Raw genomic sequence first — 25,501 nt, 5'->3', positions numbered from 1 at the left:
ACTGAAGCTTAGAGCAGTTAATGACTTTCCCACATTTGCAAAATCACAAAGTTAATAAGTGGCAAATCAAGGATTTGAACCCAAATAATTTTTCTGACTTGACAGAGACTCCCTTCTTGACGAGATTTTAGTTAGGCCCTTCTGAGCCCTCTTCTCAACTAGGTGTCAACCTCGACCTTACACATTTTTCCTGGATAAACTCAGTTTTAGCAAGAATCCTGCTAAATCAGTTTAGCAAGAAGCCCCTACCCTTGATATCTGATCAAATTTCTCAACCCCCACCCTAGACATCTAACTCCTTGTATCAAAGTTCTTGGCTTGTCTTTAGCAAGAATCCTGTTAAGCCAATTTAGCAAGAATCCCCCTATCCTTGCATTCTCCCTTTAGTAATTCTCTATCCACTGACCCTCTCCCTCTGTTCATTGGCTATAAATCCCAACTTCTCCTCATTGTATTCGCAGTTGAGCTTAATCTCTCCCCTCTATTGCAATAGTCTTGACCTCTACTGCAACAGTCTTGAATAAAATCTGTCTTGCCATTTTTAACAAGTGTCTGGTGAATAATTTTTATTTAACAGTCTCCAGAGGTTTTTCCACTGTAGCGTTCTGCCAGATCAGAGGGTGTGGGGCTTACTTTGCTATATCAGAATTATAGTGGGTAGATTAACTTTACAGTTAATTAAGTAGCCTGACTAGTTGAGCTTTTTCTTGTTTAGTGAGGTGAGCCTGTATTGCGATGAATTTCCCTCTTAGGACTGCTTTTGCTGCATCCCAAATGATTTGGTGTGTTGTGTTCTCATTTTCATTAGTCTCCAGATAAAATTTGATTTCTTCTTTAATTTCTTCAATGATCCATTGTTTGTTGAGAAGCGTATTGTTTAGTCTCCACATTTTTACACCTTTCTCTGCTTTTTTCTTGTAGTTGATTTCTAGTTTAATAGCATTATGATCAGAAAAGATGCTTGATATTATTTCAACTCTCTTGTATTTATTGATGTTTGCTTTGTTTCCCAAAATATGGTCAATCCTTGAGAATGTTCCATGTGCACTTGAGAAGAATGTGTAACCTGCTGTTTTTGGATGAAGTGTTCTATATATATCTATTAAGTCCATCTGGTCTAATATTTCATTTAATTCTACTATTTCCTTGTTGATTTTCTGTCTGGATGTTCTGTCCATTGGTGTTAATGGTGTGTTGAGGTCCCCTACTATTATTGTATTGTTGTTGATGTCTTCTTTTAGTTCTATTAAGAGTTGCTTTACAAATTTTGGTGCTCCTGTGTTGGGTGCGTATATATTTATAAGTGTTATGTCTTCTTGGTGGAGAGTCCCTTTTATCATTATATACTGTCCCTCTTTGTCTTTCTTTATCTGTTTTGCTTTGAAATCTACCTTGTCTGATATTAGTATAGCGACACCTGCTTTCTTTTGTTCATTATTAGCTTGGAGTATTGTTCTCCATCCCTTCACTCTGAGTCTGTGTTTGTCTTTGGGGCTGAGGTGTGTTTCCTGGAGGCAGCATATTGTTGGATCTTGTTCTTTGATCCATCCTGCCACTCTGTGTCTTTTGATTGGGGAGTTCAATCCATTTACATTTAGAGTGATTGTTGAGATGTGGGGGCCTACCACTCCCATTTTGTGTCTTGTTTTCCGGTTTTCTTCAATTTCCTTTGTTTCTCGTCCCATGGTTTAATCTGTTCTGATGTAGAGCTGCTACTCTCTGTTGTTGTCCTTCTACTTATCTCCTCTGCTCTTGGTTTTGTAGCCCCTTTCCTTTTTTGGATGTTTCAGGAGTGAGGGTTTTCCTGAGGATTTCCTGAAGAGGAGGTTTTGTGGCAATGAACTCCCTTAATTTTTGTTTATCTGGGAAAGTTTTTATTTCTCCATCGTATTTGAAGGATATTTTCGCTGGGTAGAGAATTCTCGGCTGTAGATTTTTGTCCTTCAGATTTTTGAATATATCATTCCACTCTCTTCTAGCCTGTAAAGTTTCTGCTGAGAAATCTGCTGATAGCCTGATGGGGGTTCCTTTGTAGGTTAGTTTCTTTTGCCTGGCTGTCCTTAGTATTTTCTCCTTGTCGTTGACTTTTGCTAGCTTCACTACCATATGCCGTGGAGTTGGTCTTCTTGCATTGATAAAGTTTGGAGATCTATTGGCTTCTGTCACCTGAAGATCCATCTCTCTCACCAGATTTGGGAAGTTCTCAGCCATTATTTCTTTGAATAGGCTTTCTGCCCCTTTCTCCTTCTCTTCTCCCTCTGGTATACCTATAATCCTTACGTTGCATCTCCTAATTGTGTCTGATAATTCTCAGAGAGTTTCTTCATTTCTTTTTAGTCTTGCTTCTCTCTCCTCCTCTGCCTGCAGCAATTCTATATTGCCATCTTCCAAATTGCTAATTCTTTCCTCCATATTATTGGCCCTACTGTTCAGAGCATCTAGATTTTTCTTAATCTCCTCTATTGTGTTCTTCATTTCCAATATTTCTGTTTGGTTCTTCTTTATCGTATCAAACTCTTTTGTGACATAGCTCCTGAACTCATTGAGTTGTCGGTCAGAATTCTCTCTTAACTCATTGAGTATTTTAATGATTGCTGTTTTGAAATCATCATCATTTAGGTTATATATCTCATTTTCTTTGGGATTGTTTTCTGTGTATTTGTTACTTTCTTTCTGTTCTGGTGATTTAATGTATTTTTTCATATTGCTTGATGTTGTTGATTTGTGCCTCCACATGGAGATAGAGTTTAGTCGCTCCTTTCACTTGTTTCAGCTGCTGCGGTGGGGGAGCAGCTGTTTATACTGCACCAACCAGGAACCCTGTCCACAGTTGCTAACTGGGCCTGAGGCATAACATCAGAGCTCAAATTAATGAGGAAAAGCTTTTACTTCAAAGTGTATGTTAATACACTTTTTCTAATTTTCAAAATCAGAAGCCATTTAAAATCTATTTTAAAAATTGGACACAATAGAATATCTTTTCAAAAAAAGATTACCAAAATCCAAATACCCACAGATAATAGCTGCTACTATTGAGGTAGACATCTTTCCAGACTTCTTTTAAACATATAGATTTTGGGGCCTGCCCAGTAGCATAGAGGTTAAGTTTACATGTTCTGCTTCGGTGGCCCAGGGTTCGCCAGTTCAGATCCCGGGTGCAGACATGGCACCACCTCTCAAGCCATGCTGTGGTAGGTGTCCCACATATACAGTAGAGGAATATGGGCATGGATGTTAGCTCAGGGCCAGTCTTCCTCAGCAAAAAGAGGAGGATTGGTAACAGATGTTAGCTCAGGGTTAATCTTCCTCACAAAAAAAATAGATTTATTTGCAAAAGTAACAGTATGTGATACAGTCAGCACTTCAACCTATCACTAAAAAGGACTCTTACCACATCCAAGAGTAAAGTTCTACATTATCAATTTTATTGGCTGAAAATACTGAATTACTCTATTGTACAGTAACTTATTGAACAAGTTTTATATATCAGATATTAATCTAAATTCTTATTTCTTATAATCTGTACTGTCACAAACTTTCTTTGCACTTATGGCATTAAGCACTTGATTTATTAACTGTTTAGCATAAATTCCTAAGATAGAATTCCTGAGTCAAAGGACTTGCACATTTTAAGTTTTGGCACATATTTCAAGAATGACCCCAGAAAGTTTGTCCCTCTGTACACTCCTACCAACCATATATCTCCTTCCCCATATCCATGCAAATAATGGGTCTTTTAAACATTGACCAGTACTTCAGGTGAAAATTGATATCTCATTGCAATTTTAATTTTCATTTCTTTGCATAATAGTGTAATTGAACATCAATTCATATATGAGCTGACCAACTATATTTCTCTGTGAATCATGACCCACTTTTGTTTTAAAGTATACATTTCTCACTGAATGATAAAAGCTCTATTTATAGCAAAAGTAGTAAACTTATTTTGTATTATTTTTTACATACATTTTCCCAAGTTTTTCATTCATTTTTAGTTTTTAACTTATTTTTAATGCTTTTGAAACATGGAAGTTTCATATTTTTATTCAACCAAATCTAATAGTCTTTGGTAATCTTTGGTGTAATGCTTACCAAGTTCTTCTCAACCCCAAAATTATAAAAACAATTACTTAAATTTTATTCGAATATTATAATAAATTTGTTTTTTTGGCATTTGTATCATCAAGATGACAAACTCTTCAGTCTTCCATTTCAAGTTAAAATGTGTTGCAATTTATTTTGGCTTATGACATCCATCTATAAAAAGAAATCAAACATCCAACCACAATTAGAATTAGGCTGTTTCTTTACAATACCTTAATCATTAGTTAAAATTAGAAAACTAATGTAATTTTTGACTAGACCTAGACCCAGTAAAGTTCATGTCTGGACTTATAGATGTACACAAAAATACATTTCCAAAATGCTGAGTGCAGCATTATTTGAAAATAGTAATGAGGACCCAACTAGGCAAACTGAAGGTGGCAATGTATGATTTTTGTGGCCCCTCACCTCCTGCAGATTCTACAAGCCTGACTCCCAACGCTACACACCCATCCTTAGTTTCCATATTACCTTTTCAACCCCTGTCGGCCAAGACTGCTATGATTTCCTGCCTAGCACCCATTCCAATCTTGCCTTCATAACCAATGCTTGTCCTGGACATGGCTGATTGCCTTATACCTATGAAAATCAGTCTCTACCTTAGTAACCAATGTATTTACTCATCACATCTACAAAGGATTAGGGAGATCTTACAGCAACAACAGCAAAACACGTAACAAAACAACAAAATATAAGTAGGAAACTGTTAAGAGATTACAGTTGAGAAAGTATGGAGTAGGAAATTAACCCATATATAGGTTTTTGAGTGTATGGAAGACAAAACAGAAATAGCCCAGTACGTAGTCTTCATTGTCTAAGAGGAAGATCTTACTGGTTTCCTAGGGGAGCTGTCCCTGACACTTGGGTCTAGGTCAAATGTTTCCCTTGGAGTTTCAAGTTGGGAAGCTAATACATCTTGCCCTCAATACAATCCTAAGGTGGGCTCTTATTTGTAGACACCTTTTATAAAGGGAAATAACATAATTTGAGTAGCTTTCTGTTGTTTGCTAGGTGGCAGTAAAAAATTCCAGAATACCACCTCCAGGTACTGTGTTATGATGGGATATTAAAGTAGGATTCTTATTGTATCATATTAAAAGAACCCTTAGAGAGAAAATTCACTTTTCCACAGGAATAAAATGGTTCTAATGGTGAAATCAGAAATCTAGGAAAATCAACAGAGAAGATTTTTATTTAAGAAGCTTTCTGCATGTCTGAACTCCTCAAATTAAACCATAAAATACCCCTCAACTGTAACAGAACTGAAAAAAGAAATGCCACTAAACAGGTCATTTGCAGGGTGCTTTATTATGTTTTTATTTCAGGGATTGTGCTCTGTTCTTTTTTTATCTAGTCTACTCTCTTTCTTATCCTATTTTCTTCATATATGCTTCCATTGCTTTGAATGCCAAAACTGTTTACTTTCTATTGTTGAACTGGCTTTGGGTCATCTCAACTATTTGAATTTTTAAAAATTATCTGCAATATGAGAGTCCTTGGACATACAAATATTCATATTTAAGAGAGTTTTGTCCTCTGATGGCCAGATATCTGATTTGAAAAAACCTTACTTGCCAACATAGCAACAGAAGAAAATCCCTGGAATTTGAGGTTATATTTAATCCCAGGTTAAAATTCTCTATCTTTCCAAGAGTTTAACTGTTTTAGATTCTACCTATAGGTGAGATCATGCAGTGTTTGTCTTTCTGTGGCTGGCTTATTTCACTTAGCATAATGTCTTCCACTCAGAAGCAGAGAGTAGGATGGTGATCACCAGAGGCTTGGGGTAGAGAGAAATGGGACGATGTTAGTCAAGGGATATGAGCGGTACAAAGTTTCAGTAATGCAGGGTGAATAAGTCCTGGAAATGTAATGCACTATAGTTAACAATACTTTATTGTATGCTTGAAATTTGTTTAAAGGGTAGATATTAAGTATTCTCATGGCAAAAATTCAAAGAGGACTCGGAAAATTTTTATTAAAGTTATGTATCTTTCACCAATCCATAGAGTGATTCTAGAAAAATAAATACCCTTCTCCATTCACCCCTAAAGTAAGGAGGATCAGATTAAGTCACCACTGAGGTCTGGAAGTTTTAATGATGAGTTTGTTTGTGATGATTTCATGTGCTCTGAATGATGATTGCAGCTCTACACTCAACCAAGAGCCTTGTGGACCAAGTGAGATCCAAGTGTCTCAGAGCACATGGAGGAGTACTTATGATTCTTCTCTCCTGTATGAAAGGAGATGAGGATTAACTAGTCAGGCTACTTAATTAACTGTAAAGTTAATCTACCCACTATAATTCTGATATAGCAAAGTAAGCCCCACACCCTCTGATCTGGCAGAACGCTACAGTGGAAAAACCTCTGGAGACTGTTAAATAAAAATTATTCACCAGACACTTGTTAAAAATGGCAAGACAGATTTTATTCAAGACTGTTGCAGTAGAGGTCAAGACTATTGCAATAGAGGGGAGAGATTAAGCTCAACTGCGAATACAATGAGGAGAAGTTGGGATTTATAGCCAATGAACAGAGGGAGAGGGTCAGTGGATAGAGAATTACTAAAGGGAGAATGCAAGGATAGGGGGATTCTTGCTAAATTGGCTTAACAGGATTCTTGCTAAAGACAAGCCAAGAACTTTGATACAAGGAGTTAGATGTCTAGGGTGGGGGTTGAGAAATTTGATCAGATATCAAGGGTAGGGGCTTCTTGCTAAACTGATTTAGCAGGATTCTTGCTAAAACTGAGTTTATCCAGGAAAAATGTGTAAGGTCGAGGTTGACACCTAGTTGAGAAGAGGGCTCAGAAGGGCCTAACTAAAATCTCGTCAAGAAGGGAGTCTCTGTCAAGTCAGAAAAATTATTTGGGTTCAAATCCTTGATTTGCCACTTATTAACTTTGTGATTTTGCAAATGTGGGAAAGTCATTAACTGCTCTAAGCTTCAGTTTCTCCTATGTAAAATGGAGATAATCATAACTACTCTACAGAGCCCACAGAGACACCACAAGAATCAAAATCAAGATGAAATGTTGCAGGTGAAAGCTTTTAGTAAATTATAAAGCTTTGCATACATGTAAAGAAGTTATTTCTGCAGGATAGAAAATAAGCCATGGTCAAATGACCATAGCCTTTCCATCTCCCTCTAGTCAGAGTAAGGACATAGGAGTTCTTCTTGTCAACCTAGGGTTTTACAACAAGAAAGGAAAATCACCAGGATAAAGAGTTTCCACACAATGAAAAGGGAGACTCTAGCACGGTTTTTCTGAGTAGTCGTTATGATCTGGATACTTGCAAGAGCCTTATAACAATATATGATAAATGATATTGCCGCCTCATGACTGCATACTCCTAATCCTAACATATCTTCTCCTAAGGTAGACCTAGCAGAGGGTAGTCCCCATCATGGGCCAGAGCAACCACACCACTGTGAAGGAATTTGTCTTCCTGGAACTCACTCGCTTCCGGGAGCTAGAGTTTTGCTTGTTTGTGGTCTTCCTTGCTGTGTATGTAACAACTGTGCTGGGTAACACACTCATTGTGCTGACCATCACCTGTGAGTCCCACCTCCACACTCCCATGTACTTTCTCCTGAGGAACAAATCAGTCCTGGACATTGTTTTCTCAGCTGTCACCGTTCCCAAGTTCCTGGTGGATCTTTTATCAGAGAGGAAAACCATCTCTTACCATGGCTGCATGGTACAGATCTTCTTCTTCCACTTTGCTGGTGGGGCAGATATTTTTTTCCTCTCTGTGATGGCCTATGACAGATACCTTGCAATTGCCAAACCTCTGCATTATGTGACCATTATGAGGAGATCGATGTGGGTGGGTTTGGTGGTCGCCTCTTGGGTGGGTGGTGGTTTGCACTCAATTGTCCAGATAATTCTCTTACTTCCACTCCCCTTCTGTGGTCCCAATGTCCTAGATGCCTTCTACTGTGATGCGCCCCAAGTGGTTAAACTGGCCTGCACTGACACCTTTGCTCTGGAACTCCTTATGATCTCTAACAATGGGCTGGTGACACTCCTGTGGTTCCTCGGGCTCCTGGGGTCCTACACTATTATTCTGGTGATGCTGAGATCTCACTCTGGGGAGGGCCGGCACAAGGCCCTCACCACCTGCACCTCCCACATCCTGGTGGTGACTCTTCACTTTGTGCCTTTCATTTACATCTACTGCCGGCCCTTCACTACACTGCCCATGGACATAGCTGTGTCTATCAATAACACGGTCATCACCCCCATGGTGAACCCCATCATCTACACTCTGAGGAGCCAAGAGATGAAATCAGCCATGAAGAGACTTCAGAGAAGGATTGGGTTTTCTGAGAGCAGTAAACTGGGGTGAGCAGTCAGATTGAGATGGAAATCTAACTCTGATTAGTTTTTCTCAAACCGCTATCCTGGGAGTAAGAGACAGCTATCTCTTTTCTCCACAGTCATTTCTCTACATCCTCATAGACGCTTAACTCTATTAGAGGGAATATAGAAACAAAAAGAAGAGATGAGGTTGAACAACATGAGATATTGGGCTTGCAGACTGGGGAGAGGAATGAGGTATAAGACTAAAATCAATAACCTAATGCTATTTTGTTGTAATCTGTAACTCTCATGCCAACATACTTTACCTCACTTTTACCACCTGCAATATGGAAATAACATTGTCTCCTCACAAGGTTGCCAAGAGAGTAAAGAATTACAAATGTTGAGAGGATGATAGTTGCAAAAATTAGCATTGCTCCTGGAATTAATCAGGCATACAAACAATTTCCCTGTTATAATATTCCTAAATGTGCATATATACAGAATATGGATGTATTTCTTTCTCACATGCTTTCTCTAGTGTCTCTGAGATTTCTCTGCCTTCTCTGATTATTCCCAGTTGATTATTAAAATCACTTCTTGATTTAATATTTTGAGTACAGAATCTTCAACATATTTCAATATATTTCACTATTCTCAGATCCATTCTACTGATTTTCTCACTCAAATTAATCTCAAAAGTACTTGTACAAATTGGGGCTATATCTGCACAAAATCCACAAAGATAATTTATTTTTTGTTAACTTAAACTTCTTTATTCCCTCTATCTTCTCTCCACTTCACTCCCAGGGCTTTTATAGCTGGAGCAAAACTATAGTTTTGTCTATATATGCACAGACAATTCAAGATAAATCACTGGTAAAAAAAAAAATACCTTTTCACACACTCAAGATCCATTTTTTGTAGCAGGAGAGAAAAGAAACACATTGTAGGCAGGGCCATTTAGGAATAGCCACTGGGTCTTCTTTGTAATACACCTCTCTCCCAAGAGGACGATTCTAAAAATGTAATTATGTAGAGAGACAATAAATCTCCCTTCTCTCTTTATTCCTGCTTCAAATTCTACCCTTCAGCCTCCAAAAGTCATTAAAAAATTGGCCAAGAGGAATAAGAAATCTCAGGAAACTTCAACATATAGACCATTCTTTTGAAATTGTTATGATGCATTAATACTTGCAAAATAGTCCTAGTAGATGACATACATTTGTGATTTTCTCTGAGTCCTACAAGACAGAGACATTGGGCCAAGACTCTTAACCACATGGCAGTGCTTCTCAAACTTTTTAAAATTATTGCCCCCCCCCAAGGAGCTTTATTAGGTGTTTTTACTAATTGCTTTCCCACAAGAAAATGTAATACCAAAGATATACTGTATATCTTTTTACACACCAAAGATCTTTGAAGGACCACACATCATTGCAATATCTAAGATTTTTTGGCTACCAATAACCAATTTTTGCCCCCTTGGTCACATTGCCCACACTGAGAATGAATGATAATATGGCATTAGATATTTCTATTAACATGTTTCCCCAAAATTCAAAGAATCACAGAATAAATAGCATATGTCTTCTGGGGCCTTGCAAGAATTTGGAAAGCATAGAAACGTGGGCATCTTTGTTTGTGTGTGTCTGTAAGTGCATGCATATGTATGTGTGTGCACATATGCGTGGATTTGTGTCCAATAATGACTTGGAAAATATTTAATAACTCCCACTGGAACTCCAACACTGTCATAAGAATGTCCATTCTATTTCCACACTCAGATATAATAAAATTCCCTTTGGTAATTCTCATATTAGGCTTGAGCCTAAGGGACTACTGTATGTGATAGGGATGCTTTGGGACCAGATGAAGAGCCATGATGATGTAACTCCCTGAGTCTGCCCTTTCCAATGTGAAGTTTTAAGAGAAGATACCGAAGTCTAATGTAACTAACCTGCAGAAGGACTTCAACTTCTAACATGATATTTCCCCAGAACCATATACACTGAGGCCCAGCTATCCAGTCTCAGATGGCATAAATTCCAGCTTGGATACTGAAGGATTTGGGTAAGAACATTGAACTGTCAGAGTGTGAGACATTGTGGATTATACTTGGATAGGATGTGCATGAAAATGTACCTAGTGTATAAGATATTGCAAAAATATCTGAAAATTTTAGTAACGGAAAACAAAGAAGTAGATTTTAAATACTGGAAAAGGAGGAATGTCTCCTTAAGAAGAAGGAGCCACAGAGATGGAGTCAGCATGGTAAAAGAGAAAGCAGCTCGTATTTGATGGAACAATTGAGTTGCATATAAGGAGCAGATTTTATTCTAGCTTAGGGTTCGTCCATGGGATCATGGAGCCTCTTTCCACAACATTGGTGCTTCCTTCAAAAACATAATCTTAACCTCAACTTATCTTAAAAACTGTGGAGGTTTCAAAGGCAACCCTATTTCCATACACTGCCCATGACTCACTGGGTCTCTTTAGCCTTTGATCCAGAGCCTGTCTTATTCCTGAACCCAATGACCCAGAGCTGAAGGCTCAAGTCCACTTGGTTAATTCATGCAAGTTCATGGAAACAAAAATAGTTAAGTTGGTTCAAAGAGAAGTTGTACTTCTATTGAATCGCATTTTATTGCTATTCAATAGAATATTCTACATATGTCTTCATAAATAACCCTCATGATAGGCAGGTCAGATTCTGTTTTCAGGAAAAAGGGAAATGAATCAAGTTAATTGAATGTCCACTCTGATCTTGGTACTTTACAAACATGATCATAGTTACTCCTTATGCCACCCATTGAAGTAAGTGGTATGCTTCCCAGTTTGCAGAGGAATAAATTGAAGGAAAATAAAGAACTTGCTCCATGTAACAAATGAGGAAGAGGCAAAATTCCAACCCAAATTTGCCCTACCTGAAAACTCTTAACATTGCCCTACACCACATCACGTTAGATTGCCCTCACATTTTACAACTGAGGATCCAAGGAACAGAGAGGCAATGTGACTTTCTCAAGGTCACAAAGGTGTTTTATAGCCTGGATCAGAAAACAAATCTCTATCTGGCATCCCTCAGGCCATGTCAAAGATGTTAACAAAAGAGTTTCTTAGCCTGTGTTCATCAAGATCCTTCTCCCTCACTCACATTCCAATGCCAATGCTTATAAGTAATGATGTGCACTTACCAGCTAGATTTATAAATTTAAGAAACATTTATTGAGGGCCTGGCCCTGTGGCCGAGTGGTTAAGTTCATGCAATCTGCTTGGGCAGTCCAGGGGTTTGCCGTGTTCAGAGCCAGGGCATGGACATGGCACCCCTCAGGCCACGGTGAGGCAGCATCCCACACAGCACAACCAGAGGCACTCACAACTGAAATATACAACTATGTACTTGGGGGCTTTGGGGAAAAGAAGGGAAAAAAAGAAAATTGGCAACAGATGTTAGCTCAGGTGTCAATCTTTAAAACAGCAACAAAACATTTATTGAGCACCTAACGCATGCCCCATACTAAGTGAAGATTTGATGGATGAAATACTGAGCAGACAGGATGAACTTGAGGTATAATAGGGAAATTATAGTGTGCTAAGGGAAAAGAGACATATAATTAGAAGAAACTGTTAAAAATACCAGAAGAGAAGTCAGTGCAGGGAATGAGTCACAAAGGGGTGTCAGGGAAGTTTTCACAGAAGAGGAGTCTCTGGACCCGAGTGTCGAAAGGTCAGTGTTTGTGAAGATGGATAGATGGGAGATTCTGAGAGTAGGGAGGATACGGTAGGTAGAGGGAGCAACAAGATCACAGATCCAAAGGCATAAGAATGTGTATAACATTGAAACACCTGAAACAGAATCAAAGGAAACAGGGCACTAGATAATATCGAAGATGGAGGGAAGTCTTGGATGCTATAAGAAAAGTTTAATCTTTATTCTATAAGCAATAGGGAACTACTAGAAATTTTCCAGCAAGGGAATAAGTGGTCCCATTTATGACTTGTGAAGATATTTCTGCAAACAACAGAGAGGATGAATTAGAGAAAACTACACCGAAGAAAAGGAGACCAGTTACAGAACTCCTGAAACAATCTGAGGAGAAGTGATAAAGGTTTAAGTGAGGATGAGGAGAATGGGACAAATTGAGAGAAGTGAAAAGAGTAGTACCCTCAGGAGAGTTTTAACAGTGCCCAGGTCTCTTGCATGTGGGTGGCTCAATATAAGTCTTTTGGATAAAACATACTGCCTATCAGTACATGCTGTGGAGGTAAGTGTGCCCTCAGAGACTGAATAAACTGGGAAAACAAGACAAGTCATCAAATTCTCCAGAGCAAATGAGAGGCAACATGTGTTTTGGGCTTATTTATCCACATAGTTTTTCAAGACTCTTACCTTCCCAAAGTTTGTTTTTACACAGACCAATCATGATGCTTCCCAGTTGGGCACTGATCTGGACAGTGACCATCTATCAATAAGGTAATGCCAGGTGATTCAGGCAGATGCTTAGGCTGAGGATGGCTTTTACCTATAACTCTGAGTTAACTTTGTGACCACTGCCACCATCATAAATCTTCTTATAAATTATTGAAATGACATGGGCTGAATGTCAAAGTCTAACTCCATCACTAGCTTCCTGCGTGATCTTATACTTGTCACTTGGGCCTCTTAAGAACTTTATTTTTCCTTAATTGATCTTCAAACAACCAAAGGTTGCTTACTCCTGACTCATACGGGAAAAATACAAGGAAATAAAAATCCTCTAAGTTGGATCTGCCCCTTCCTCCTCAGCCACGACTCTATAGTAAGAGAACCTACCAACCCTCAGGGATGGGGAACAACCATTGCTTCCATCTTGTGTTTATTTTACTCCATCAGAAAGTGAAAATCCCAAGCTCACTAGAAACTGTTTATCTTTTATAGGAAGGGCACAGGAGGAAATTCACATTTACCTGTACTGCCTACATTTCTGTGGTAACCTTGAATTTCATGCTCGTTCTCTATGTATGCATGTCTGGACCTTTGTGAACATAATCATCTCCATCACCATCTTTGTCAACTTCTTTGTGTTAAATTCATCATTTACCCTTGACCTCTTAGTATCTATGAAATGAAATAAAACATTGAAGAGAAGATGTCATTTCTGCAAGGTCTAAAATTCCATTGATGGAAAGAGGAAATTGAGGAGCTAATAAAACTCACCACTGAAAGTTCTGTAGAGTGTTCCTTACACAAATTATTCATGGATTTATATATTTTGAAACTGGCAGGCAGTGTGGTATAATGGAAAGATCCTAGAACTAAGAGACAGAAGAAAACTGTGTTACTTTTTCTCTGCCACTGGTTTTCTGAATTACTTTGGAAAATTGGCTTATACTTATTGATTTCAGTTTTGGTATTATTAAAGTGGGAATAACAGCTTTCTCCCTAAACTCAGAGGGATATTAGGAAATTTTATTGTAATTAAGTGTGCAGTAGCTTTTAAAACAATAATATGCTGTTCAAATTGACCCATATCATCTTGTTACTGAAAGGCATTTGAGGGTTGATTTATTCCAAAGGCTTTTAAGCCATAGATACAAAGTGAAACTTGAATAAAATCAGAGCTGCTCTGATTCACGAAGATGTAGGGAACCCATAATTCTTTCCATAAAGCCTTCCTTAGATCTCTTCCTCAGCAACTTCTAGGGGTGAACTTTAAAAGATCACAAAGTCCCCAATCAAGTACGGTAGGAAAGCAAATGATCTAGCTCAAAACTCAACTTGTACTAATGAGGGAACTGAAGCAAGTAGAACTGAGTGATTTCCCTGGTAACACAGATAGTTCATGAAGAATAAGATATATTTATGTATGTTCATTTTCTGTATGAGGTAAAACTTTGATTTCATTACCTAAGTAATATTATTTCTTTCCAAGCTGTACTTGGAGGAGGAAATATCATCCAATGGCCCTGAGAAATCATACCAGGGTGTCTGAATTCATTTTTTGTGGCCTTACCCAGTCTCAAGAGTTAAGCTTGCTCTTATTTTTATTTTTAGCTGTGATTTATGTAACAACTGTGTTAGCAAATGTTGCCATCATGATCACTGTGGCCTGTGAGCCTCGCCTTCACACACCCATGTACTTCCTGCTCCGCAATCTCTCTGTCTTGGACATCTGCTTCTCCTCCATCACTGCTCCGAAGGTCCTAGCAGACCTTCTGTCAAGGAGAAAGACCATCTCCTTCAACGGTTGCATCACACAGATGTTTTTCTTCCACCTCCTCAGTGGAGCAGACATTTTTTCTCTCTCTGTGATGGCCTTTGATCACTACATGGCCATCTCCAAGCCCCTGCACTATGTGACCATCATGAGTAGGGGGAGATGCACTGCCCTCATTGTGGCTTCCTGGATGGGGGGCTTTGTCCACTCCATTGTGCATATTTCCCTTTTGCTACCCCTCCCCTTCTGTGGACCTAATGTTGTTGATGGCTTCTATTGTGATGTCCCGCAGGTGCTCAAACTCGCCTGCACTGACACCTTTGTCATTGAGCTTTTAATGATTTCCAACAATGGCCTGGTCACTACCCTGTGGTTTGTCCTTCTTCTTGTGTCATACACAGTGCTCTTGATGATGCTGAGAACTCAAACTGGAGAAGGCAGGAAGAAAGCCATCTGTACCTGCACAGCCCACATCACTGTGGTGACACTGCACTTTGTTCCCTGCATCTATGTCTATGCCCGGCCCTTCACTGCCCTCCCCATGGACAGAGCTGTCTCCATCACCTTCACTGTCATCATCCCTGTTCTGAACCCCATGATTTACACCCTGAGGAACCACGAGATGAAGTCATCCATGAGAAGACTGAAGAGAAGACTCATGCTTTCTGAAAGGGGATAGCCTGATTACAGATTGTGGATCAAGCTGCAAGAATATAATTGAGATATTTTCTTAAAATATTAGCTGTCACATATTGTCATGCTTCAACCATAAATAGACGAGTATAGCAAGATGGCACAGGCACAAAGGATCAGCTACCTGGCACAACGATATTGAGAAGGAACACCAGCAAGAAATTAAGCGGATAGAACATAGTCCTTAAAGAGCAATTGACAGCAAGCAGGGCACAAACGTGAAATACTGTAGAAGTTCTTGGTGTCCAGGCAATGGGATGAAAGATAGGACTGTGGTGTCCAGACATGCAGTAGGCAACAGGGACACAACCATTCAGTATGTGTAGAGACTTAGTTTTAAGGATCTTCATTGTCTTTCACTCCCTGTGACTTCCTAACAGTTGGATGTGACCTAGAACTTATACAGTCTTATTTTTAAAGCTCCAATATATGCCTACAGCAGGGGTAAGAATCTGGAACTACCTGTCTAACTGTTCATACTATTGCCTCAGACATAAGTTAGTTTGACTAGTTGAGAAAGGAAAAGCTGTATCTAAGCCAATAAATATTTTTTTCCTATGTGCACTTCTTTGTCATTTCCCTTACCACAGTGCATTAAAGAGCTCCAGAGAACTTAGCAGATCTAATTCTCCATTATATTTGCAGTGACTAGAAAAGTGCCTGACCTGTAAGAAGCTATTAGTGTTTGTTCATTGAATTTGTGGAATGGAAGGAAAGGAATTTATATAAGAGTATGACATCAGTTCTACTTGGTCATGGTTTTTAGAATTTATTTATTTATTTTTATTGAAGTAACATTGGATTATAACATTATAAAACTTTCAGGTGTACATTAAAATATATTTCAAATTCTGTGTAGATTACATCATGTTCACCACCCAAAGACTAATTACGATCCGTCACCACACATGTGTGCCTAATCAACCCTTTTGCCCTCCTCCCTTCCCACTTCCCCTCTGGTAACCAGAAATCCAGTCTCTGTTGTTATCTTTTTGTTTGTCCTTTCTTTTAATCTTCTACTTAAGAGTGAGATCATAGAGTATTTGACTTTCTCTGTCTGACTTATTTCACTCAGCATAATACCTTCAAGGTCCATCCATGTTGTCACAAATGGTCAGATTTCAACATTTCTTATGACTGAGTAGTATTCCATTGTGTATATATGCTACATCTTCTTTATCCATTTGTCCCTTGATCAGGACCTAGGTTGCTTCCAAGTCTTGGCTGTTGTGAATCGTGCTGCAATGAACATAGGGGTGCATGTATCTTTATGAATTTGTGTTTTCAAGTTCTTTGGATAAAGACTCAGCAGTGGAATAGCTGGATCATATGGTAGATCCATTCTTAATTTTCTGATTTCATAATTTTCTGAAACTCCATACTGTTTTCCATGGCAGCTGCACCAGTTTACACTTCCACCAGGAGTGTACAAGGGTTCCCTTCTCTCCACATCCTCCCCAACATTTGCTGTTTCCTGTCTTGTTAATTATAGTCATTCTGACCAGAGTGAGGTCATATCTCATTGCAATTTGATTTATTTTTCTCTGATAGTTAATAATGTTGAACATCTTTGCCTGTGCCTGTTGGCCATTCATATGTTTTCTTTGGAGAAATCTCTGTTCAGATCTTTTGTCCATTTTTTAATTGGGTTGTTAGTTTTTTTATTGTTGAGATATATGAGTTCCTTCTATATTTTGGGTATTAACACCTTATCTGATATATGGTTTGCAAATATCTTCTCCCAATTTCTAGGTTGTCTTTTCATTTTATTGATGGTTTCTGTTGCTGTGCAGAAGCTTTTTAGTTTGATGTCATCCTGTAGGTTTATTGTTTTACTATTGTTTATCTTGCCTGGTCAGACATGGTATTTGAAAGACTGCTGGAAAGACCGATGTCAAAGAGGGTACTGAGTATATTTTCTTCTAGAAGTTTCATGTTTTCAGTTCTCACATTCAAGGATTTAATCCATTTTGAGTTGATTTTTGTGCGTGGTGTAAGATAATAGTCTGCTTCCATTCTTTTGCACGTGACTGTCCAGTTTTCACATGATTTATTGAAGAGACTCTCCTCTATCCATTATATGCTCTTGGCTCCCTTGTCAAAAATTAGTTGTCCATAAATGTGCGGGTTTATTTCTGGGCTCTTGATTCTGTTCCATTGATCTGTGTGTCTCTTTTTGTGCTATTACCAAGCTTGGTTTTTACTAAACCTTTGTAGTATATTTTGAAATCTGGGGTTGTGGTACCTCCAGCTTTATTCTTTTTCCTCAGCATTGCTTTGGCTATTCGGGGTCTTTTGTTGTTCCATATAAATTGTAGGATTCTTTGTTCTATTTCTGTGAAAGAATGATGTTGGAAGTTTGATAGGAATTGCATTGAATCTATAGATTGCTTTAGGAAGGATGGATATTTTAATTATGGTAATTCTTCCAATCCAAGAGCATGGAATATCTTTCCATTTCTTTGTATCTTCTTCAATTTCTTTCAACAATGTTTTATAGTTGTTGGTATACAGATCTTTCACCTCCTTGGTTAAGGATATTCCTAGGTATTTTATTGTTTTTGTTGCACTTGTAAATGGTATTATATTCTTAATTTCTCTTTCTACTACTTCGTTGTTAGTGTATAGAAACGGGACCGATTTTTGTATGTTGATGTTGCATCCTGCAACTTGACTGTATTCATTTATTATTTCTAAAAGATTTTTTAGTGGATTCCTTATGGTTTTCTACATATAAAATCGTGTCGTCTGCAAAGAGTGACAGTTTTACTTCTTTTCCTATTTGGATCCCTTTTATTTCTTTTTCTTGACTGATTGCTCTAGCTGAGACTTCCAATACGATGTAAAATAAGAGTGGTGACAGTGGGCATCCTTTTCTGGTTCCAGTTCTTAGACGGATAGCTTTCCGTTTTTCTCCATTGAGAATAATATTAGCTGTGGGTTTGTCATATATGGCCTTTATTATTTTGAGGTATTTTCCTTCTATACCCATTTTATTTAGAGTTCTTATCATAAATGGATACTGTATCTTGTCAAATGCTTTCTCTGCATCTATTGAGATGATCATGTGATTTTTATTCTTCATTTTGTTAATGTGGTATATCACATTGATAGATTTGCACATGTTGAACCATCCTTGCATCCCTAGAATGAAACCCACTAGATCATGATGTATCATCTTTTTAATGTACTGTTGTATTAGATTTTCTAGTATTTTGTTGAGTTTTATTTTCATCGATGTTCATCAGTGATATTGGCCTGTAATTTTCATTTTTTGTATTGTCCTTGTCTGGTTTAGATATCAGGATAATGTTGGATTCATAGAAAGATTTAGGAAGACTTGCCTCCTCTATAAATTTGTGTAACAGTTTGAGAAGGATAGGTATTATGTATTCTTTGAATGTTTTGTAGAATTCACCAGGTAAGCCGTCTGGCTTTTGTTTTTTGGTAGGCAATGATTACTGTTTTGATCTCCATACTGGTGATTGGTCTATTCAAATACTCTACTTCTTCTTAATCCAGTTTTGGAAGGTTGTATGATTCTAACAATTTATCTATTTCTTCAAGATTATCCAATTTGTTGGCATATAGCTTTTCATAATATTCTCTTATAGTCTTTTGTAATTCTGAGATGTCCATTGTAATTTCTCCTCTTTCATTTCTGATTTTGTTTATTTGAGGCTTCTCTCTTTTTTTCTCGGTGCTTCTAGCTAAAGATTTGCTAATTTGGTTTATCTTTTCAAAGAACGAGCTCTTGCTTTCATTAATTTTTTCTATTTTTTTCAGTCTCTATTTCCTTTATTTCTGCTCTGATTTTTATTATTTCCTTCCTTCTACGGATTTGGGGCTTTGTCTTCTTCTTCTTTTTCCACTTCCTTTAGGTGCACTGTTAGTTTATTTGGGGTATTTCTTGTTTGTTGAGGCAGGCCAGAATTGCTATAAACTTCCCTCTTAGAAGCACTTTTGCTGTACCTCATAGATTTTATCATGTTGTATTTTCATTTTCTTTTGTCTGCCAGTATTTTTTATTTCTCCTTTGATTTCACTGACCCAATCGTTGCTCAGTAGCATTTTGTTTATTCATCACATTTTTGTGGCTTTTCTGATTTTCTTCCTGTAGCTGATTTCTAGTTTCTTACCTTTGTAGTCTGAAAAGATGCTTGGTATTATTTCAGTTTTCTTAAATTTATTGTGACTTCTTTTGTAGCCTAATATGTGATCAGTTCTGGAGAATGTTCCATGTGCATTTGAAAACAATATGTATTTTGTGGTTTGGGGATGGAATGTTCTATATATATATCTACTAAGTCAATCTGGTCTAATGTGTCATTTAAGGCCAATGTTTCCTCATTGATCTTCTGTTTGGGTAACCTATCCATTGGTGTAAGTGGAATGTTAAAGTCCTCTATTATTATTGTGTTACTGCATATTTCTCCTTTTATGTCTGTTAATGATTACTTTATATATTTAGGGGCTCCTATATTGGCTTCATAGATATTTACAAGTGTTGTATCTTCTTGTTGCTTTGTTCCCTTTATCATTATGTAGTGCCCTTCTTTGTCTCTTGTTATAGTTTTTGTTTTAAAATCTATTTTGTCTGATATAAGTATTGCTACCCCTGCTTTGTTTTCTTTGCCATTTGCAGGGAATATCTTTTTCCATCCTTTTACTTTCAGTTTGTGAGTGCCTTTAGGTCTGAAGTGTGTCTTTTATATGCAGCATATATATGAGTCTTGTTTTTTTTTATCCAGTTGGCCACCCTATGCCTTTTGATTGGAGTCTTTAGTCCACTGACATTTAAAGTAGCTATTGATAAGTATGTATTTATTGCCATTTTGTTACTTTTCGTTTTCTAGATGTTTTAGTAGTTCTCTGTTCATTCTCCTTCTCTTGCTCTCTTCCCTTGTGGTTTTATGGCTTTCTTTAGTAATGTGTTTGATTTCTTTCCTCTCACTTATTTGTTCACTTATTATAGGTTTCTGATTTGTGATTACCATGAGGTTCCCATATACTATTCTACATATACAGCAATCTATATTGAGTTGATAGTCTCTTTAGCTTGAGCTCTTGTAAAATCTCTAATCTCTTACGCCCCTCCTCCCACATTTTATGTTTTTGAAATAATATCTAATTTCTTATTTTGTGTGTGTCTATTCATTACCCTCTTATTGTTGAATAGGTAATTTTAGTATTTTTAACCCTCATATTATTTTCAGAGGTGGTTGATCTGCTGCCTTTACTGTATTTTTGCCTTTACCAGAGATTTTTATTATCTGTTTGGTTTTTTGATAATGTTCTTATCCCTATTGTGATCTTCTCTTTCCCACTTAAATAAGTCCCTTCAGCATTTCTTTTAGAACTTGTTTCATAGTAGTAAACTCCTTTAATTTTTGCATGTCTGGGAAGCTCTTTATCTCTCCTTCCATTCTGAATGATAATCTTGCTGAAGAGAGTATTCTTGGCTGTAGCTTTTTTTCCTTTCAGCACTTTAAATATGTCATGCCACTCTCTTCTAGCCTTTAGGGTTTAGGCTGAGAAGAGCACCAATAGCCTTATGGGCTTTCCTTTGTATGTCATTTATGGCCCTTCTTTGCTGCTTTTAAGATTCTCTCTTTATCTTTAATTGCGGACATTTTAACTATAATGTGTCTTGGTGTGGGTCTCTTTGGGATTATCTTGTTTGGTGTTCTCTGTGTTTCCTGTACTTGGGTGTCTGTTTCCTTCCTTAGGTTAGGAAAGTTTTCATCTATTATTTCTTCAAATAGATTATCTGCCCTTTTGTCTCTATCTTCTCCTTCTGGGACACACATAATACGAATGTTAGTGTGCTTGATATGGTCCCAAAGTTCTCTTAGACTGTCCTCATTCTTTTAAATTCTTTTTTCTTTTATGTGTTCAGCTTGGGTGATTTCCTCTAGTCTTTCATCCAGCTTGCTGATCCTTTCTGTATCATCTACTCGGCTATTAAGTCCCTCTAGTGAATTTTTCATTTCCAGTATTGTATTCTTCATTTCTGACTGGTTCTTTTTTATATTTTCTAATTTTTTGTTGATGTTCTCAGTGTGTTCATCCAGTCTTCTCCCAATATCTATGAGAATCCCTATGAGTTTTTGCTTGAAATCTTTGTCAGGTAGATTGCTTATTTCTGTTTCATTTAATTCTTTTTGGGAGAGGGGTTGTCCTGTTCCTTTGCATGGAATGTATTCCTTTGCCTACTGATTATGCCTCTTTCTCTGCGCTTATTTCTATGTTTTAGGTGAGTCAGCCATGTCAACTGATCTTGGAGAAGTGGCTTTATGTAAGAAAAGCCTTTAGAGGCCCAGTAGTGTGCTTCCCTCTCATCAGCAATCCAAATGACCCATGAGTGACCCCTGTGTGTGCTATTTATGTCCTTCTGCTGTGTCAGGGTTGCTCTTACTGCAGATACTCAAGGAGTCTAGTCTTTCACTCCCTGGCTGGCTGTTTGTAAGTTGGGTTTGGGGAGCCCCAGCAGCATTGGCAACAAGATCTAATAGCACACTCTTGTTGCAGTTTTCCTGTTACTTGAGTAGGTACCCAATGTAGTTGGTTGCTAGGCTCAGGGGATAACAGTTGCTGTAGGCCTCAGGCTTGCAAGGCTATTGTCAGCTCTCTTAGAATCACAGTTCTGTCGGGCAGGCCTTAGGCATGGGGAGCACTCAACTCTTTCAGGCTTCAGAAGGTGGGGCAAATCTTGTTTGTGGGCTTTTGTGAAGCACAAGTCTTCTGCCACTGATAAGCCCCCCCCCCGCCCCCAGTCCACACACACCATAAACACAGTCCTGGCTCATGAATACTTCCTGATCTCCTGAAGCGTACTCTGTAACCACACTGTAGATGCCCCCACCCCTCCACCAATGCCGCCCACAGTTCATCTGGTCCTCACACAGGCCCTGCTCCACAGAGGTGGACACACCAGCCTGTCTGTAGAGGATTAAGGTACCCAGTCTACGCAGGCTGACAAGTAGCATGAGGGCTTGTTGTTACGTGGTTCCAGTCCCTAGAGTGGGCTGCCTGCCTGGGATGAACTGAATTAAATCCATTCTTTATTGGGTGCAGGGGTGTGGCAGACCCTTGAACTAACAAGCCAGGGGAAGAACTCCAATGGCATCTGCCAGCATCTATATCAGCTCTCCTGTACTTGGTCACACCAATGGCTGCCACTAATGTCTCAGTCTCTGGAGCGGTCTCATCACTCACTGAGATGCACCCAGAGCCTGCCAGGTGAGTCTCTTTTCACCAAAGGACTGTGGAGCTTTCTTTTTGGTGATTTTAGGTTGCTGTCTGAGATGGGTGAATCTATGTATGGGCCTTTTAAGAGCTGGATATTTCCAGCTTTCTTCTGATAGCTTTTCTGGGGTTATTCCCCATTGCAGTTAATAGCCAGTGGAGCCAGATAGTAGGACACTTATCTCAGTTGTGCTGAGTCTGAAGGATGCTTATAGTGGTACAGTGCCCTTACTAAGGGCCTTACTTCTCCAAGGGAGGCTGCATACCTTAGGATGGCTCCCATCTGGCTGGCTGTGAAGCTCCACCACTCACAAAGGTGGCTTCTTTTTCTCTCCATAAGGAATTTCTCCCTCTTCTGCCTCAGTCAGGACAGTTTCTTGTTGTGGGTGTTCTTTTTATCCACATTTCAGTTGTCTGTCTGGGATAATTTTTCCAAGAATAGTTGTGATCTGGCTGTGTTTGTGGGAGGAGGTGAGTTCAGAGTCTGCCTATGCTGCCATCTTGACGAGATCCTCCTTGGTTTTTAGTATTTAAAATTGTCTCTATTTCTTGAACAGATACTTCATCATGGAAGTCAAAGGAAATGGAAGTATTTGAATCACAGTATCTGCAATCTTATACTCAAGATCTGGGCATCTGTGTGTCTCTTTATGAGAACACCAAATCAAATGTTAGATTCAATAACATTTGTTGAGACCCATGTACACCATAGAATAGAAACATCCCAGGAAAAATGAATGTTTTGCAATATTCATGGAAAATGAATGTACAAATTCATTCAATCGGAGTTTCAATAAACCAGTGCTTTGAGTATGTCCAGACAGACACTTGAAATACCTGACAATCATATATGGGAGGATGGAATTTTCTTACTCTCTCTTTCTTCTGGAGCACAAATCCTAGTAAGATTGAGTAAGTAAGCAGATTCATAGAAATGTAGCAGTAGGCTAATTATTATGATAATAATAATGATAATGTAAGACTGCATTCCTTCATTTTCATTTATTGGAAACAGCTAGATTTTTTAATTTATAATTTCTTATATTTTAGAAACATAATACAGTGCATGTATTATGTATTACGTAATTTCTTCCATGGGAAGCATCTGATACACAAACACTTTGATATTCTGTATGAATATTTCCACAAACATGCAATAAATAAAAACTGTGCATGGTGTCACATAAATTCAGATCAAATTTTGCAACAAAATTAATTCACGTCAGATCAGAGTTTACTGCCAAATATATTCCTAAAGATTTTCCAGCATTCAGAGTTTTGAGATTTCAGAATGACTTGCAAAAAATGCAGAAGCTGAGTAAGAGGGAGTTGTAGTAGGAAGAGTAATCCCCCCACAAAGATATTCACATCCTAATCTTCAGAATCTGTGAGTATGCTATTTAGATAGTAAAGGAAATTAAGGTTGCAGGTGGAATTAAGGTTGCTAATGAGCTGACCTTGAAGAGGGAGATTACCCTGGATTATCTGGGAGAGGGCCAATAAAATCACAAGGGCCTTCAAAAGTGGAAGAGGTAGACAGAAGAGGAGGTCAGAGTAAGCAACGTGAGGAGTACTTGAGTTGACATGGTTGGCTTTAAAGACGGAAGTATCCACAAGCCAAGGAATGTAGCTAGACTCTAGAAGCTAGAAAAAGAGAAGAATGGGTTCTGCCTTAGAACCTCCAGAAAAGAATGCATCCTGCCAACACCTTGATTTTAGCTTTGTGAGGCCCATGTCAGATTTCTGACCTACAGAATTTTAGGACAATAAATTTGTGTTGTTTTAAACAACTAACTCTTTGTAATTTTGTAACAGGAGTAGTAGGAAACTAATATAAGAGAAATGCTTCAATTGGAGATGAAGGGGCTGTATGGACTGAAAAGGTAAAGAAAGAGAAAAATGAATAAAAAGGGTCAGAGGTGGGACAGGGCTCAATCAAGGGAAGGTGCCCACATGTTTCTCCCAAAAGCCTAAGAATGAGCAACACACCACGCACAAATCTCAAGTACAAGGGCAATGGGCTAGAGAAGCCAGTCCCAAGCTGTCACCACTTTAAAACTCTGTAGAGGATGAAATCGACCTTCAAATCTGAAGTAAAGGTCTAATTTAACACTCTCATAAATTCCACATGTAATTGGCTAATAGTGAGATGACTTGATATCAATTGAAGTGCCCCTAGACTTTATGAAAAGAGACTCAGAGATGGAGTCTCAAGCATTTTGTATATTGACTATACTTACCATATTAGAATTTAAAATGTCATCCACTGTAAACTGTATTTGCCACTTTAATGACAGCTAAGTAGTAAAAATGAAGCATTTCCATATCACATATACTCATTGATTGTAAGACAAATCTTAATTTCACGGATGTTAAAATATGAAAGAAAAGTTCATCTTAGAACTCAAGAAATTGAATATTTAAAAATACAGTCATGTGTCACATAATGGCATTTTGGTCAATTCAGACCACATTAATGACTGTAATCCTACAAGATTAATACCATATAACCTAGGTGTATAGAAGTCTGTATTATCTAGATTTGTGTGAGTACACTCTATGATGTTCACACAATGACAAAATCACCTAAAAATGAATTTCTCAGAATGCATCCTCACCATTAAGCAACACATCACTGTATGAGGTAATCAGTCCCTGTCACACACACATACACATGCAAACACACACAGTCACACACAAAGACTTTTCCAAAGAGAGACAGGTAAAAAGTAAACAAGTTTTATTTTGTCAGCCATGTATTTTAGGAACACAGAAGACTGTCGTCAACTCACTAGTACAAAACAGATTTTTATAATCAAATTCTGATCGTCAATAACACTACATTATTTATGTGCAGTTCATCATTTTCTTGGTATTAAAATAAAGTGTGAAACTTCTATTTTTGCTCACTTTAGGGGACCAAAGATGCTACAGCTACAGTTCCTCAT

At 38.1% G+C, this 25,501-nt stretch overlaps 2 protein-coding genes across 2 annotated transcripts; both read left to right on the top strand.

Annotated features, from left to right (window-relative positions):
* The first annotated feature begins 7,513 nt into the window (after positions 1-7,513).
* LOC123277834 (olfactory receptor 4D6-like) lies at positions 7,514-8,458 on the top strand. The gene has a single exon (XM_070487784.1). It carries the CDS (start codon positions 7,514-7,516, stop codon positions 8,456-8,458), a length of 945 nt encoding a protein of 314 aa, XP_070343885.1.
* Positions 8,459-14,490: 6,032 nt separating this feature from the next.
* On the top strand, positions 14,491-15,291 carry LOC139040694 (olfactory receptor 4D11-like). Its single transcript, XM_070487446.1, has one exon. It carries the CDS (start codon positions 14,491-14,493, stop codon positions 15,289-15,291), a length of 801 nt encoding a protein of 266 aa, XP_070343547.1.
* The last annotated feature ends 10,210 nt before the right edge of the window (positions 15,292-25,501 follow it).

Source organism: Equus asinus, chromosome 17 (genome assembly GCF_041296235.1).
Source record: "Equus asinus isolate D_3611 breed Donkey chromosome 17, EquAss-T2T_v2, whole genome shotgun sequence".
Lineage (NCBI taxonomy): Eukaryota > Metazoa > Chordata > Mammalia > Perissodactyla > Equidae > Equus > Equus asinus.
Note: the sequence above shows the minus strand (reverse complement) of the source record. Positions and strands in the feature narration are given on the sequence as shown.